The sequence below is a fragment of the Marmota marmota genome, unplaced genomic scaffold (assembly GCF_001458135.2).
Source record: "Marmota marmota marmota unplaced genomic scaffold, marMar, whole genome shotgun sequence".
Classification (NCBI taxonomy): Eukaryota; Metazoa; Chordata; class Mammalia; order Rodentia; family Sciuridae; genus Marmota; species Marmota marmota.
This window is the reverse complement of record NW_026000137.1, coordinates 2,575,917-2,592,742: the sequence shown is the minus strand read 5'-3', so window position 1 is coordinate 2,592,742 and position 16,826 is coordinate 2,575,917. Positions and strand designations below refer to the sequence as shown.

The 16,826-nt window shown below is 34.8% G+C and overlaps 1 protein-coding gene across 7 annotated transcripts in view; it reads left to right on the top strand.

The window, feature by feature from the left end:
- The window catches only part of Cdk14 (cyclin dependent kinase 14), a 614,076-nt gene that overhangs the window by 285,939 nt on the left and 311,311 nt on the right, over positions 1 to 16,826 (top strand). For all 7 annotated transcript variants that reach the window (XM_048785430.1, XM_048785432.1, XM_048785433.1 and 4 more), the window contains one exon: positions 11,301 to 11,363. In XM_048785430.1, coding sequence (XP_048641387.1) covers positions 11,301 to 11,363 — 63 coding nt within the window. The remainder of the gene's footprint in view (positions 1 to 11,300; positions 11,364 to 16,826) is intronic.

Below are 16,826 nucleotides of genomic sequence, written 5' to 3'. Positions count from 1 at the left end.
CTGACTGTTTCGGAACATCTAAAATTGGTGAGTGTGGATTCAGCAGAGTACAAAGTAGATGCATATGTTCATTTGCCATCTTTATCTTGGAATCTCATCCATTCTTGATAAGTTTAAGTATAAATAAATGCTTAAACTTGCTATTGTGTAAACCACTGTGTAATTATGTAATTTTTTCACATTAATGTTGGTAGACATGTCTTAACATTTATCAATTGTGACAAGGGGAGGGAATGGGGAAATAGCTAATTATTATATTGTTGTCCAATCATCAAAATTTTAGGTACTCAAGGAAGGACTAAAGTAAGTGTGTCTTTATCAGGATATTGTATTTTAATGGAAAGATTTATGCTTATTAATTGGTTGATTAGTCCTTACTTTGGTGTTTGCTATGATTTGTTCATGATGATTATGTGATAATGACACACATATAGATATACATGCATACAGTTGATAGCATTACAAAAGCCAGAAGGACATGTTTACCATATAAATTAAAATGTGTGGAAATATATATAATGGTTTGATTTTAAAATTCAACTGTAAAAAATATAGACATTTTTCATTTTCAGTTTTTATTATGTGTATTATTGAAGACCTCATTTTTTGAGAAGAACTTGTGTTCTGAGTTAACATCCAGTGTCAGTGAGTAATTTACTCCTTTCTCATCCAGCCCAGTTATAAATCCTTAACAGCTGCTCATGCTTCATTTCTGTTCCATAATTCAGGATGTAAAACACTAATTTGTCATGGCAGCTATTTACTAAGTAAAAATTTTCTATTTTGGATTCCCTCCCCTTTTTTTTTCTTGAATCTTTGTTTTATAGCTTTGAATTCCAGTTATTAGCTTCTGTTTCAGCCATTGTCAGGGACTTCGGAAGATTAAGTTGGTTTTCTCTCCTTTACTCCCCCTACCCTTTTTTTTTTTTTAATTACTTGGATCAGAAATTTAGAAGAAGCAAGGAAAGGCAGATACTGCTAATTAAGTTAGAATTTTAGGAAGTATATTGAAGAAAGCTATCTAAATCTGACAAGATAGAATGTCAACAGTGCTTAAGGAAAGTGGTACGTGGAGAATATGATTAGGAGTAGAATATTTATAAGGGGAAAATAAAAGAATAGGATCTTCATTCAAAAAATAAATGAGATGTTAGCTGACTGAAAAACACCATGAATTGAACAGCAAGTTGTAAAGTGTTCAAAGGGAAACCTGATCATTCTTGTCTGTCATTATGGAGTCTGTCTGTATGTGATGAATGGGCGGCTAGTCTCCCTGAGGGCTGGGACAGATTTTTTTATTTTGTGTACCTTATAGTACCAACGGCAGTGGGCACTCTATAAATCTTTGCCAATTTGATGTGAATATTTCCACAGAACAGAAACATGGATGTGTGTGTGTGTGTGTGTGTGTGTGCGCACACACACTTGTGTGTGACAGAATATAGAGTCATTTTTCATGGTTTTCATTAAAACACCCTTACACAATGTGGCAGGCACAGAGTTATGGTTACCATGTCATCATTTAAAGGAGGAACATGCTGCCCAGTTTCGAGAACTAATACCAGTAGAATTCCTCCAGCTTTTGGCTCCTCCAGGACCTGTCCCATTGGCAGAATGCACCCTGAATGAGGTCATACCCATGCATCTTGTATGTGGAGACTCTGAAAGGCAAGGGTAAAGACCTGGACATTTTGTACCAGTGCAGGCTGTTTTTGGTGCTAGGTTGGGCAAAGATTTATTAACTAACATCTTAGTTTGACTTCCTTTATCCAGGCTCACTTCCTTCTCTTTCATTTCAGCTAATAAACCTGTTTGATTCCTTTTTTCTAATAAACACAGTATTCCAACCTTCAATTGGAGAACTCAACCTCTATCAAAGAGTCATAAAGACTAATTTATCAAGACTGACTTTCAACTGGTATTTTTAGCCATGGCATTAGGAAAGCATTACTTGAATTTATCCAGATAGACTACATGAGGTTTTTATTCTTTCTTTTGAAAAGTTTTTTCACTAACCTTTTCATGGCAAATCACACTAAGTCAAGAGAATAGAAGGATATTTTTAGCTCAGCTCCACTGACTCCATGTTGGCATAAAAGTCTGAAACATATAATGAGGGGCAGTAATAACAAAACAGCCACTGTATCTGCCAAATATGTCAAGTGTCTGACATTGAGGGCTTTCAGAGGACTATTGAGAAGAAACTGCTCTTTTCTCCTCCACCCCACAAAGTGTCCAATTTCATATATACACAGAGCCAGGGATTAACATGTTTTCTTCATTCATGGGTTGTGCAAAGATAGTAGCTAAAAAGAAGAGAATGGTGACTTAATTTTGGGCAAATATATTTATTTTACCACAGATTAATTAGCAATTTGCCTTTTGGTGGTAGCTGTCTAGTGATAATTTGGAATTTCTACTCTACTTTAGCTTTTGTAAGTACTTATTATAAAAGAATTCATGAGATTTTTGTTTCTCCCCATTCTGTGATCTCAGGAGATTTGTTTGTTATTAAAAAAGCTACTTGAAAGAAATTTTTTACAGTTTTTGTATTCTTTCCAGATTATTTAACTACTAATAAATATCTAGTGCTTCAGAGCATTGTACTCTGTAGGAAATACTTGAATTGAAACAATAGTGTGTGATGATTTTGAGAAACCTAAATTTTGACCCTTTATGCATACTGTATTGAAAACTTTAAAAAATAAAGTTTTATTTACAAAGCAATATCTTTAACTGAAAGTACTTATACTTCAGGTACACTACAGGAATAGAAGAATAAATGTCCTCTTTAATCCTATACATAATAAAGAGACATTTCATATACTTCATTGATTGTCAGGACTTTCTCTGAAACTTTTGTCATTTTATACTACTGTGTGTTATCTCCAGCCTGGAAGATTTAGGTGAACTCTCTATTTGTAATATAAAATTATTTTTCAAGTTATTTCTCCAACTCAAGAGATTTTTGATTAGTCCATATTGTAGTCTGTATTCTGCAACCTTTATCCCATAAATAATCATGTATTCATGATCATGTTGAAGAACTTCATGGAATTTTGCATTGCAAAATCATGATATTTTGCTTCTAATACATTATTCTGTATTTATTGCCTAGGGAAAAAGCCTCCGCAAATTGTTATCTCTGGGTCAACTGATATGAACAAGGTTGTAGGTGTTTCATTTTACTTAAGAAAAGGATGAATACATTGGCATTTATTTTACTGTCATTTATATTTTCCCCAAGGTCTTCAATATGCTCCTGACTAGTGAATATTTTTATTTATCTTTATACATTTTACAATTCTTCATTCATTATACGAATTTGAAAAGTGATAAAATTTTTATGCCAGAAAGGTGGCTGAAATATTACCAAATTACATGTTTTAAAATATTTTCCTTTTGATGATATGCTGTGGAATTATAGTTTTTAAAATTAAGAACACTATGTACCTGAAGCTTATTACAGTGTAGTTCATAGTTTTCTAGGACACATATTCTGGCCTGACAGTCCCTATGTGGGTATTACTCTTAATCCCTTAGCACCAAGCTTATAAATAAGACTCATATCTACTGTGTAGCCAGCAAAGTTACTCCAGAGTGGTCACCTTTGTTTCCTCTGTCTTCCCTCCCTGCTCTTTATTTCTTCTCTTTTCCTCTTTAATTCTTGGGTTTTTAGTTCCTTTCCTACATGTTTCTCCCACCTGTAATTTTAGGGTTTTCCATATTTCTAGCAGAGCAGCTCCAGAAAGTCTTTTCAGAGTGAGAGCTATTCCTGTTCCTTTTTCTTGTATCTTAAGTACAAAAAAACTTTGTGTGGCCCATTTTAACCTGTTTTTCTCTTCTTTCTTTCAAATTCTTGAGGAAGTTAGATGATCAGAACATTCCATTCCTTATTCTCTTTGGCTTTTTATTTTTCCTTTAAAAAAAAATCAACTAGATCTCAAAATAGCAAGAACATCTTCTCTACATGGCTATTTAATATTGACACTGTTAAAATTTGTTATATGGCTTAGGCTTGTAGATGGCTTGCCCCAGAGCATATAAATGCTGCTGGATAACCCTTTCCTCCACTGTTTCAATAGGGCACATTTTACACATTCTTTTAATGCTGGAATAATGTATGGTTCTGTTTGAATGTCTTTCTAGAAAATTTCCACCAATTTCTTGAAACATCCCCAAATTATACATTGAATTTTTTAGCTTATAAAAAGAAAAATTATTTGTACCTCTTTGAAGTTTATAAAATCAAAAATAAATTACGTAGACAAAGATAAAGGTAGTTACATTTGGGTTTAAGAATTAGCCCCTATGATGTGAAATGACTTCAGATATAACCATTGGAACATGAGTGTCTGCATTCCTTTTTATCAGAGAAGAATGGCTTGCAACAGTCTTTGCCTTGCAGAACTGTCCAGTCTGTCTCTCTATGATGTCATTGCCAGAAGTCAAATAGTACTTTTTTTTTTCTGTTTTGTTTTAATAGAAGAAAATTTTCAGGTTGCTGGTTTTACATGATGGGAATGTGGTTGGAAATCCTTCCTGTTCCAGTCACCAGCCTCAGGCTGCTCATGCAATTTGGATTCAGAAATGACAGCTGGAACCATTTAAGCAGAATTATGGGACAGCCACATATAGGTTTTTTATTCCCCAAAAGGAGAATACATTATATGATTAAAAAGAAATGGATGATTTAATTAGGAGTAGACTGTAGCATTGTAACATTGTGATTGTTATGGAAGAATTTTTATGTAGTGTAAACTGCTTTGTGGGTTAACTCCCCTTTCCCTCTCTAGGGGGTATGTATATGGTTTTACTCATAGAATTTCAAATATTTTCTATGTGGCTTAAAACCAAGAAAAAGGCTTTGATATATGTAAAATAGTGCAGGCACAGTGAAATATTGGGGATTAATATATCTTTGATTATGTGATGATGGAATAGATTGAAAGGCCACATCATCTCCATTGTCATACTGTGTCTTATGATGTAATTTGAAGCACAATACTTTAGTTGAAATTAGAGTCTCCACTTCAGAGAGAAGAGATAACAATTTTGTACAGGTTTATGAATGTCTTGTCTTTGCTGTTAAAAAAGGTGGGGTTTTTAATGTATTAGCATGAAGCCTGGCTAACATTTGATTGAGTACTTACAAAGTTTTTTTTCATAACTATTGTTTTAAAAATGAGCCCCTCTGATATGTAGTAGTTACAGATTTCCTCTATTAAGTATTCTAAATGACTGTGATTTTGTTTTAAAGGATAGGTTGATTTTCATTATTTCCTTGCTAATGAAGAAGTCTTATGTTTTGGAACTCACAACATTATGATTTCATTAATTATGATTTGGGAGTGAAATGGATGAGTACTTTAAATCTGAACAGGGAAAAATACAATTTCAAAGTCAATTTAAATCTGTGGACTGCCTGTAAGAGCAGTTTGAATCTAACTGCTCAGTAATTTGATGTTTAATTCTTACAACAATGTGGGCTGATTAAAATGGAGATTATACCTAGAGGAAAATGGCTATGATTGCAGCAGAAGAAAGCAGAAGAAAGTACGTTCTCTTCAATTCCCTGTAGCAGTTACAATTCCCCAGTGAATTATGACTATAATGAGCTACAGGTGAAATATATTAAAAACTACAATGTTAGTACATTCTTCCCATGTCCATAGCCATCCTTTCAGTGTGGTTTTAGAGTGCAGGTGTGTGTGTGTGTGTGTGTGTGATGTCATTTGTGTCCCAGACATGGACAATAGTAAGAAAAGTGACCTTAGCCAGTCATAGAACAGTCTGTCTACACTTGCTTTCTCAGTCACACTAAGAGTCATTGTCATTGCTTAAATTTGGGGACCATATGGGACATCATAGAAGAATGGAAAAATTGCACTTTTCTTTCAGAAAATTGGAAATCACTTGGTATGATCTGTTGCCATTAAGACTATCATTTAAAGATTCTCTATAATGGGCCACTTGCCTGGATCAGACTGGGGGATCTAGAGTCAAACTTGGATGTGGACTAGACAACTTCTTAAACAAAGATCAATGAGGCAAGGGAGGGCTCTGTGTTTTTATGCTTCTAATTTGCACATGTTATCAGCTAGCTCTTAACACATTCTAGCTGTCTAAATCATATGTTTCCACTTAATTTTTTGTTGTATTTGGTTAGCTAAGGTTTGAATGAACTGAACTTCAGTGTTTAAACATAAAATAATCAAGCCCACCTATTAAAAATTAGGTTGGAATTGATTTTATCTTCTGTAATCTTTCAATTTTCTTATGCTTGTGAAACAGAGGTCTTTAAAGTGTTATAAAATCTATACCAAGCTTGAATACACTGACTGTCTTCTCCCCGATAAATGAAAAATTAAGTGAAACAAAAGTAAGGGCTATGGAGGCTCTGCTACCAAACTTCAAAATGAGGGCTTCTGTTGGCTATCTCCACGAGAAGACCTCCTTATTTTTAGCCTAGTTGCTTAAAAATAAGGCTGTGCTATTTTCAACCTAATAATTTGGCAGGGCTTCTGAAGACATCAGAATTAGCTGACAAGTAGTGGAACTTCATCCTTAACATTATAGGAAAATGGAAACAAACACATGTGTTCTGAAAGGGATTTATTTGCTCCATGAGAAAAGTCCAATATGAAAGTCAAAGTTATTGCAAAATCAGAATTACTCTGAGGAACTTGATGCCTCTTGAATAGGAGGTTCGACAATTTGAAGGGAAATTACCGGAAAATCCCTGTTCATGAATAATGAGTTAGATAAAATCAAAAGACACATAAGTATGCACTGAAGGGCTAAGCCTACTTTACACTTGACACATACTTCTTTCTGCCATGGAAATTAGGCACTATTTTGTGTCCAAAAGATTGTTTGGGCTTTATCTAGCTTTCTTATTGGTGGATTTATGTAGAGGGATATTGCTTCTTTCTTCTGACCCAGGTAAGATTCAAAAAACGTAAGGGATGTGGAGGGGAAAATATGGAAGTCAATGTCACAGTCCAGCTGTTGCCCATCTTTTCCTCCTGCTGGCCTCTTTTTCCTGGTCCTCTTCAAAAGAGGTGTTTTCCATGGTATACATTATTAAAGGTTATCAGGGTATACATAATTTATCTTTGGTGCTTTCTTCCATGTCTTTATGTTTAAGCCACATGGGTACATGCAGCTTATAGCTAGTGTCAGTCATTGTCATTCCCATTCCTGCCTATGATTAAAATTAACCAGGACTATACTGTGTGAAAATGCTTATGAGTAAAAAGACTTTTCAATTCTCCATATTATTTCTATGTCCTGCCCTTTCTGAAGGGAGATTTGTCTTCTGCCTTCGAAATTGATCCAGCCACAAGAAATCAATATGAGGAAACAAATTCTAAATCTTACAAATTATTTTACAATAAACATTTACCCTCCAAGGGATTCTGATTTCAGATCCTCTCCTCAAATTCTCTCCCCCTTAGAAACATTTCTGCACCTTTGTAAATAACCAAATAAATGCTACCCAGTGGGTAATCAACAAGGAGAATATGTGCTCATGTAGGGATTGAGACTTAGAGCTACTGGCTGCACTCCCTCTGTCTTCTGCTTGGTTTGTAAGTGTAGCCACCCTTGATAGCTTCCTTCAAAACCACCCACTCTATGGAATACTGATGTGCTGTTTCTAGGCAGTTGTCAGACACAAACCTGTCAGACACAAGCACTTCTACTGCTTCTAGTGGTATTATGCTGAAGAACAGTGGCAGTGATGGAGTGAATGAGAGGAGTGGTGTGGGTGGATGAGGTGAGGCACAGTGCAGTAAGGGAGGAGGAGGTGTTAGCTCAGAGCCATGGCAGACACTCTTAGGTGTTATCAAGGAGCTAGTCTATCTGTGCATGCTCCTTTTGATATTAGAAACAAGAAATAGTCAGAGATCAAGCCAAATGGATCCAAGATTATCAAGGTATTCCAAGAGAGTGATCTGTTTGTTATATGTTATAGGGGCCTTCTGTTCAGAACTCTTATACCTACAATGACTTTAACACTGAAATGACTAAGGAGTGCCTTCTGGCATGCTTTGTTAGGTTTTACATTTCTAGACTACTGCAAATCATAAAGGTCACATAATCCAGTTAACAGAACTAAAGAAAGAAGTTGTCAAGAAAGAAGAGATGTTAGCCAGGCATGGTGGCACATGCCTGAAATACCCATGGCTCAGGAGACAGAGACAGGAGGATCGCAACCTCAAAGCCAGCCTCAGCAACTTAGGGAGACCCTATCTTAAAATTAGAAAGAAAATGGAAAGGGCTGGAGATATGGCTCAGTTGTTAAGCACACTTGGGTTCAATACCTGGTATCAAAGAGAGAGAGAGAGAGAGAGAGAGAGAGAGAGAGAGAGAGAGAGAGAAGAAGAAGAAGAAGAAGAAGAAGGAGAAGGAGAAGGAGAAGGAGAAGGAGAAGGAGAAGGAGAAGGAGAAGGAGAAGGAGAAGGAGAAGGAGAAAGAAGAAGAAAGATGTAATGAAAGTTGTAATTTGGACACATCTAATGCAAAGCCAAATAGAGTACTGTGTATTTCAAGAGAAGGAGGGCATATGTACACATATGAATACACATAGTGAATCTCACCATCGTGTACATCCACTATAAATTAATTTTAAAAAATAACTATGGTAAATGGCAGAAAGATCAATAGAGGGAAGGGAGTAGGGGGTGGGGAAAGGGAAATAAAAATACTGGTGTCAGAATTAGAATAATTCCATGCTTGTATAATTATGTCAAAATGGATTCTACTGTCATGTATAACTAAAAAGAACCAATAAAAAATTAGTGGAAAGAGACAGTTTTTAATGTAGGTAAAGAAGAAATTTGTGACACATGGATATTGGGGTACAGAGTATGGCCTTGTACTGCTTCCTGTCCCTTCTTCTATCTGAATTTCTCGGATTCTTGCTCCTAATCACCCAGAGCAATCTGAGGTTCCTGTTGTGTTTGCTAGATGTGCTTTGAGAGGAGTGCAGGAGCTGAGAAGGGTGAGTGAGATGTCTAGGCATGCAGGTGGGAGAAACATGCACATCAAGGTGAAGTACAGTCCGGAGATCTCTCTGTATAGATTTAACATTTGTTTTATTAAATTGCTATCCTTTTAAATATTTCTCCCTGTTTTTCCTCCTAAACACATCATAGAAAATCATCATCATCATCTATAGTATCTACCAGGTATCAGGAAAAGTTCTCAAAGTATTATGGCTATTTGCTCATTACTTTCCCCCCAAGCCATATGGGGTAGGTGTACTAGGATTATCATCATTCCACAGATGAAGATAGTACTTATATACAGAGGTTATGTAGATCAGGGCTACACAGCTAGTGACAGCCATGTGTGTATATATCTGTTATGTGTGTACACAAGTACACACACACACACACACACACATACATTTTCATACCCTGAATCTAAAGAAATATGGGTTTTAAAATTTAAAATGTTTGGAAAACTTTTTATCAAAGTTCCAAAGAACTAATTTCTGGAGAAGGTCTCCACTACAATTCATTATGCTAATATCATTGGAAATATACTAAGAACATCATCCCATGTCTAGAGGAGCAGAAATGTTTTCCCATTTGTGTTAATCAACTTTCCATCATTTTTCACAATTCCTGAAAATATCAATTTAAACAAGAAAAGGTGTAATTAGGCTCACAGTTTAGTTCATGGTCCTTTGGCCCTGTCACCTTGGACCTTCAGTGAATCAGACCATCGTGGTAGAAAGCACATAGTGGAACAGAGCTGCTCACCTTATGGCAGCCAGAAATCAAAGAGAAAGAGAGAGAAAGGAAGAGACTGGGGATAGAATAAACCTTTCAAAGCCATACCTCCAATGAGCTACTCCCTTCCAGTAGGCCCCACCTCTTAAAATTTCCATCACCTCCCAATAGCACTGCCAGCAGGGATCAAGCAAGCCTTCAACACATAAACTTTGGATGTGGTGCTACAATAGGCAGTTAAGTGTCAGAATGTGTCTACTAGCACTTATTCTATCCTGCATTATTTGGCTTTGCCTTACATATAGCAGGGGGAACATAATATAGTCTAAAGATTTCAGAAAGGCCTCTAGAAGAATAAGTAAGACATGAGCAGCAAAGGATGAAAGAAGTTTACCAATTGTAGAGCAAAGCCAAATAGAACATTATGCAGCACCGTTCTTAACATAATACGTAGCTCACTGTACTATTTCCTGGTGTGTCCATTCTTTTCCCCTGTACATCTGTTTTATTCCATCATGTCATGGTGACTAAGTATGATGCCTAGAACATAGCAAGGGCTCAAGAAGTAACAGGATAAATGATTGAAGGACAAGTTCTGCTCTGCATCCTCTGTATCCTCAACACTTACCATGGAGCATGCAATAACAACTCAGTAACAAAATTTTAATTGTCTTGGTGGCTACAGCAAGGTTCTTGAATGTATTATAAAACTCATAATTCCTCAATAAGTCAAGCCTAATAATGAGACACAAATGCTCCTGTCCATTGGCTTTTACAGGATAATTAAATATTTCAATTTATAGTAGCCATAAGAGAAGAAAACTTTTAAATTACAACTCTACATACTTTTTTGAAAAATTGTGTGTAGTTCACAATATAAACAGAAAATGAATTAAGAAAAAAATATAATTATTGTCAAGTTGAACTTGCCATATTTAATAGATTAACACCATAAAATGTTATCTGGGGATATTCTTGTTAGTATATATTTGAATATCTTTGCTTTATAATTTTAAATGTATTTCTGTAATTTATAGAGTTTATTTGCTCACATATATTTAGGAGGTGTGGAAACTTTATTTTTTGTGAATATAGTCATGAAAAATTTAAATAAGTACAGTGATAAATTTTACTAGAGTAATAGATTTAGAATGTTTTTGTCTCATATGAAATAAATAATAATAACCTGCATTTGTAATTGGAGAATGTGAGTTAATTAAAATTACAATTTGATTAGTTGGCTTTTATTTTTATTATTTTAGTCAAATTTTGGCAATATATATTTAATGAGGAGGAAATTAAATGCTTGACAAATTATGGATATGTATTCCTTTTAATTCATAGACATGTTTAACATAAAACTTAGAGGTAAAGATAATGATTCAATTGTGGTTAAAAATGGGGGTGGGGAGCATACAAGTGGATGCACTAAAAATCCACCCACTTGTCTTGTATTTGCTTTGTTCAGAAGGTAATGGTGACTTTGAAGTAGAAAAATATTGATTCATCATGTTACAGCCAGAGGGATATTAATACATTTTCCCTTTTTCCTTCTAGCACACTGATTTATGTCAGTACATGGACAAGCACCCTGGGGGGCTCCATCCAGATAATGTGAAGGTAGGAAAAGAGATTTCTCAAGCCAACGGTTACCACTTTTTATGTGCATTTTACTGAGCCTAAGTCTAACATCTCTAACCATAATTTAAAGTTAAAATTTTCTGTGTAAAGAAAAGTAATATAGTCATTGCTTCAGTTTAGTTGGTAGAAACTTTTATCATTCAATATTTTCACTGGAGAATATTTATTTGGATCACATTCTGTTTTTTCTTCATGGAGAAGCATTTGCCAGCAGTGAGTGGGATACACTGGAATCCTATTTTAACACTGTTTTCAGTAGGGGAGTTCAGTATCTCTTAACTAGAACCCCACACATAAGTGACATTTGATTTCAACATAAAGCGTGGTTATGATCCAAAGTGGTGTTATGATGTGTTCATAGTATATAAGTTTTCATTCATTTTTTAAAACGGTTCTGTAGATTGAACCCAGGCTTTTACGCATGCTAGCACTCTACCACTGAGCCAAATCCCAGGCCCCTGATTTCTCATTTGTATGTATAAAACAGATAAAAGTTCTACTGTCTACTGCTTCTTTTAATTTCCTTTACTAGAAATTTGATGACTCTGTTTCAAAAGAATGAAATTCTGAGATTGGGCCATCTTGAGAAATCATTACAAAATTTCAAGCTTAATACAAGGGACTCTTCTTAGCATATGTTATGGATTAGAGGATTCAAAAACTATATCTGAAGACTTAGCATGCTTATATTTTGTAATTCAAATGGCTTCATTTCTTGATCCTAAGAACCAGTTGAGTATTATGCATGCATTTGAAGTAACATGATTAGTCTCCATTCCTTCCATTTGTTATTTACATCAATCTTTGTAACATAATGTATTTTTTTGTTTTGTGCTTTTTACTTTGCTTTTATACCTATATATGCATAAATGGTATTTTGAGTATTTTTTTCCTTTAGAAAAATAATACCTAGGGCTGTGGCTTAGCGTTAGAGCACTTGCCTAGCAAGTGCGGGGCCCTGGGTTCAATTCCCAGCACCACATAAAAATAAATAAAGATTTAAAAAAAAAGAAAAATAATACTTATTATCTTTTTTTCACTTAAAATATACCATGGATAGCTTTTAAAATCAATTTATTATGATGTAACAGTCTTTCAGATAGTTGTACATTATTCCATACTCTGAATAAACCATAATTTTAACAGTTCCTTATTTTGGAATTTTAAAATTATTTACAGAATATTGCTCTTATAAATGGTCCTAAATATTAGTATAAAACCATTATGATTTTATTTATCTTGTATAGATACTTAATGATCTTGCTTGTTAAGGCAGAGATACAGTTCCTCTATTCATGAGTTTGACTAGAACTTTTGCCTACAAGACTATAAACCACAGATGGACTATTTTCCTTTACTCTTCCCAGCATTGAATATAGCTGATCATTTTAATTTTTTTCCATTCTGATTAGTAAGACTAAAACGTTCTTTATGTTGGTGTTTGACTCCTGGTGACATAGAGCATCTTTTTATGTTTCCTTACCATTTATAACTCACCTTTTCTATATTGCTTATTCTTATATATTGTCCATTTTCTTACACATTTTCTTACTAGTTTGGTTTTGGTTTTCTTAATAAATCATAGGTGTTTTTAATATTTGTGATTATTAATAACAAAGGCTTTTATGGTGGCAAGTCACACAATTTAAAAACACAGAAACTTGTAGGAAATTGGACAAAACAGTTTTTTTTTAAATAAGTAATTGAATCAATGTGGCACTTATGTCTATCAGTCTATTGATTTTTATATATCCCTCTTTTCTTGAAAGATTTCCTTTATTTATGAATTTATGATTTATTTTTTTTTCATAAAAATCTGGGTTTTATGAAATCTGTTGCCATAGTTTTTTTTAGTAGTTGGGGAAGAAATTTTAGCAGATGAAAATACTTACTTTAATATTTTGCCCAGATTCAAGTCTAACTGTATCAATAACGTGCAATATCCTAAAAGTATCTAACAATATAAAACATGAACATGATTTTATTATTTAACATTTCAAACACTCAAGTTCTCTCATTTATACATTTACATACTTTCTTCTGATTAATTGGGTTCAGAATCAACAGTACAAATGCATTCATACTTCTTTTTACCACTCTCACCTAGAAATCTGTAGAGAGGTATTTACCTTTAGCTCTGGGGAGCCTAAAGGTCTAAGAGCCACATTTGGAATCAGCAGGTATTCTGAAGTACCTTTGACTTTTGGACTCAAATTAGTGATTGGATGGAATTAAAGAGCTATAGATTTTCACAGAGTCATGATATCACTGGGTTTTATTATCCTAATTTAGTTTTCTCAATACCCCTCTTGTTGTTGTTAGTTGTGGCTAAGTGCTGTAGAGAATTTTGTTGGTGAAACAAAAAAACAAAACTCATTTCACAAAGCATTTTTTCCTCTATACCCTCAAGCCATCATCACTAGTGATAGTTACATTTTTACTGTATATTCTTCCGTTCCATTTTATTTTTTCTCTTCTCCTCTGGGTGGCTGTTTTTCAGTATAGTCTCTCAAACTATAGCAGCTCTTATCCATGTTTCACATGTTTTTCTTTCATCTCATGGCCCTTCACCATATTTCAGATACTTAATATTTACTAGTTATTTCAAGTCCACGTTGCACTGTGGCAATAAAAAAGCTTCAAATACTGCAAGAGATGCTTCCTTTTAGGGTCAGTGAGAAACAATGCTGAATGAGCATAGAAATAATGTTGAAAGAATTAGGTGTGACACCTGCAATGAATCTGGGTATTGGTTACATACAGCAGGAATCATTTCCACTCACAAGTTGTATAATGCAGTCACAGATTGATGCTATACTATATATTTTTGCCTCTAAAAGAATATGATGTGATTTACCTTATTGCATATAATTTTGAATAACTGAAAGGCTGCAACATAACATATATTGTATGGGAACCCCTTCCCCCATAGTTAGTAAAATCATAGGTCCATGAGGATTTTCCAAGACAGTTCTGAGTACTTTAATTCTTGGCATGGTTAAGAGTACCAGGAAGCCTCAGTAATCATAGGATATACCATGTATAATGTAATATAATGTAATAATTACATATATTTGATATAGATTCTCTTTTTACTGCACTGAACCAGAATCAAAATTTTAAAACTCTGTAGGTTGGAAAAGTGGGCATTTACTCAGACTAAAGGAGAATCCAGGGATCCTCTCATGACCCACAGAGCCTTCTTGCTCTCTGAAGCCCTGCAAGGCTCAATACCCTCTCCCTCAACCCCTATCACTCTGCAGACTGGAGGATGTGTGTGATTAGATGATCCTGGTCTGTTGCTCTCCCCATAACCCTGTAGCCTGCTGACTTCCATTGCTTCTTACTCGGCCAGCAGGGGAGGGAAAGTAAGTTGACTTTACTTTTTGCAACCTCCATATTAACAATGGTGGTGGGCAAGTGGGAAGGTACCTGGGAGAATGAGAGACATGGTGGTGGGCAGGTGGGAAGGTACCTGGGAGAATGAGAGGGTTTGACCTGGGTGCTTCAGAAAACAGTATCATGCATCTAGGTAGAATATTGTAAGAGTCTTCTTTGGAGAATCTGATCAGTCTAAGAGAATAGACCAAAAGAATCCAGACAACTGTACAATAATTATTCTAGCTAAATAAATAAATTCATCAAAGTAGTAGGATATAAAATCAACACCCATAAATCAATGCATTCTAATACACTAGTGATAAGTCCACTAAAAGAGAAATTAGGAAAACTGCCCCATTCACAATAGCCTCAAAAACAAAAACAAAAAAAACCTTGGGAATCAATCTAACCAAAGAGGTGAAAGACCTCTACAATGAAAACTACAGAACTCTAAAGAAAGAAATTAAGGAAAACCTCAGAAGATACTGGATACCTTGGATAGGCAGAATATCATCAAAATGACCATACAACTCAAAGAATTATACAGATTTAATGCAATTCCTATTAAAATCCCAGTGAACTAGAAAAAGCAATTATGAAACTCATTTGAAAAAATAAATGACCCTGAATAACCAAAGCAATCCTTAGCAAGAAGAAGAAAGCAGGAGGCATCACAATACCAGAAATTAAACTATACTACAGAGCCACGGTAAGAAACATGGCATGGTGTTGGAACCAAAACCAACACATAGAGCTGTGTTACAGGATAGAAGACATAGAGACAAACACACATAAATGCAGTTATCTGGACAAAGGTGTCACAAATGTTCATTGGAAAAAAGATAGCCTCTTCAATAAATGGTCCTGGGAATACTGGAAACCCATATGTAGCAAAATGAATTTAAACCCTCTCTCTTACCCTGCACAAAATTTAACTCAATGTAGACCAAAGACCTGTGCTTAATAAAAGAAAAAGCAGGTCCAAATCTTTACCACTTCAGCTTAGGAACTGACTTCCTTAACAGGACTTATAAAGCACAAGAAGTAAGATCAAGAATCAATAAAAGTAAACTTTTTTAAAAAAATAATTAGGAGTACACTCTAAAATAATGAAAAAAAAGTATAGCATAGTAAATACATAAACCAGTAGCAGCCTTTTCTCATCACCTACAGGATATACTATATATAACTATGTGCTATGCTGTTATACAACTGGCTGTACAATGGGTTTCTTTGCATCAGCTTCAGCACAACCCCATGACATTGATTGCACTGCCACCTATGCCAGCCACAACATCCCTAGGGGTTGGGAATCCTTCAGCTTCATTATCAAGTTTACTGTAATACAGTGTGCCATGTGATGCCAATAGCAATGTCATGCACCTCGTGTTATTGTATCTCTTCATTGCATCACTTTTTCTTGTGTTTGGTTTACTCTTGTAGTGAGTTGTTTACTTAGGAGTGCACACACACAGCCTACATGTGGAGCAGACTAAATACACTCTGTGATGTTCACAAGACGATGATATTGACTAACAATGCATTTCTTAGAACATTAGAATATGTCCTTAAGCAATGAGTGACTGCATATTATATTATACACACACACACACACACACACACACACACACACACACACACATATATATACATATATATACATGCATGCATGTATATATTTAGGACATGCACATATATATTCAAAACTTATATGTGTGTGTATACACATTTGCAAGTGAGATAAATATTTACAAATAGTGAACCTCAGCAGACCATGTGGGGAAGTTGGCTTGCTCTTGGAGAGGGAAAAAATGCATCAAAACTGGTAACAGAAATTCCCATTTTCAACTGTTAAAATATTGGTTTTGATTCAACAAATACTTTCTTGAGTACCAGACATCCACTGTTCTACTTAAATCAATTTCTTGAATACAACTGAATCTCTAGCTGATGATTCAGATTTCGTTGTTAAATATTGAACTTCAGTTAAACACTGTTTTATCCTTTTTCCCTGAAAAAAAAAGAATCAATAAGAAGGATAGATTTAAACTAAGAAGTTTC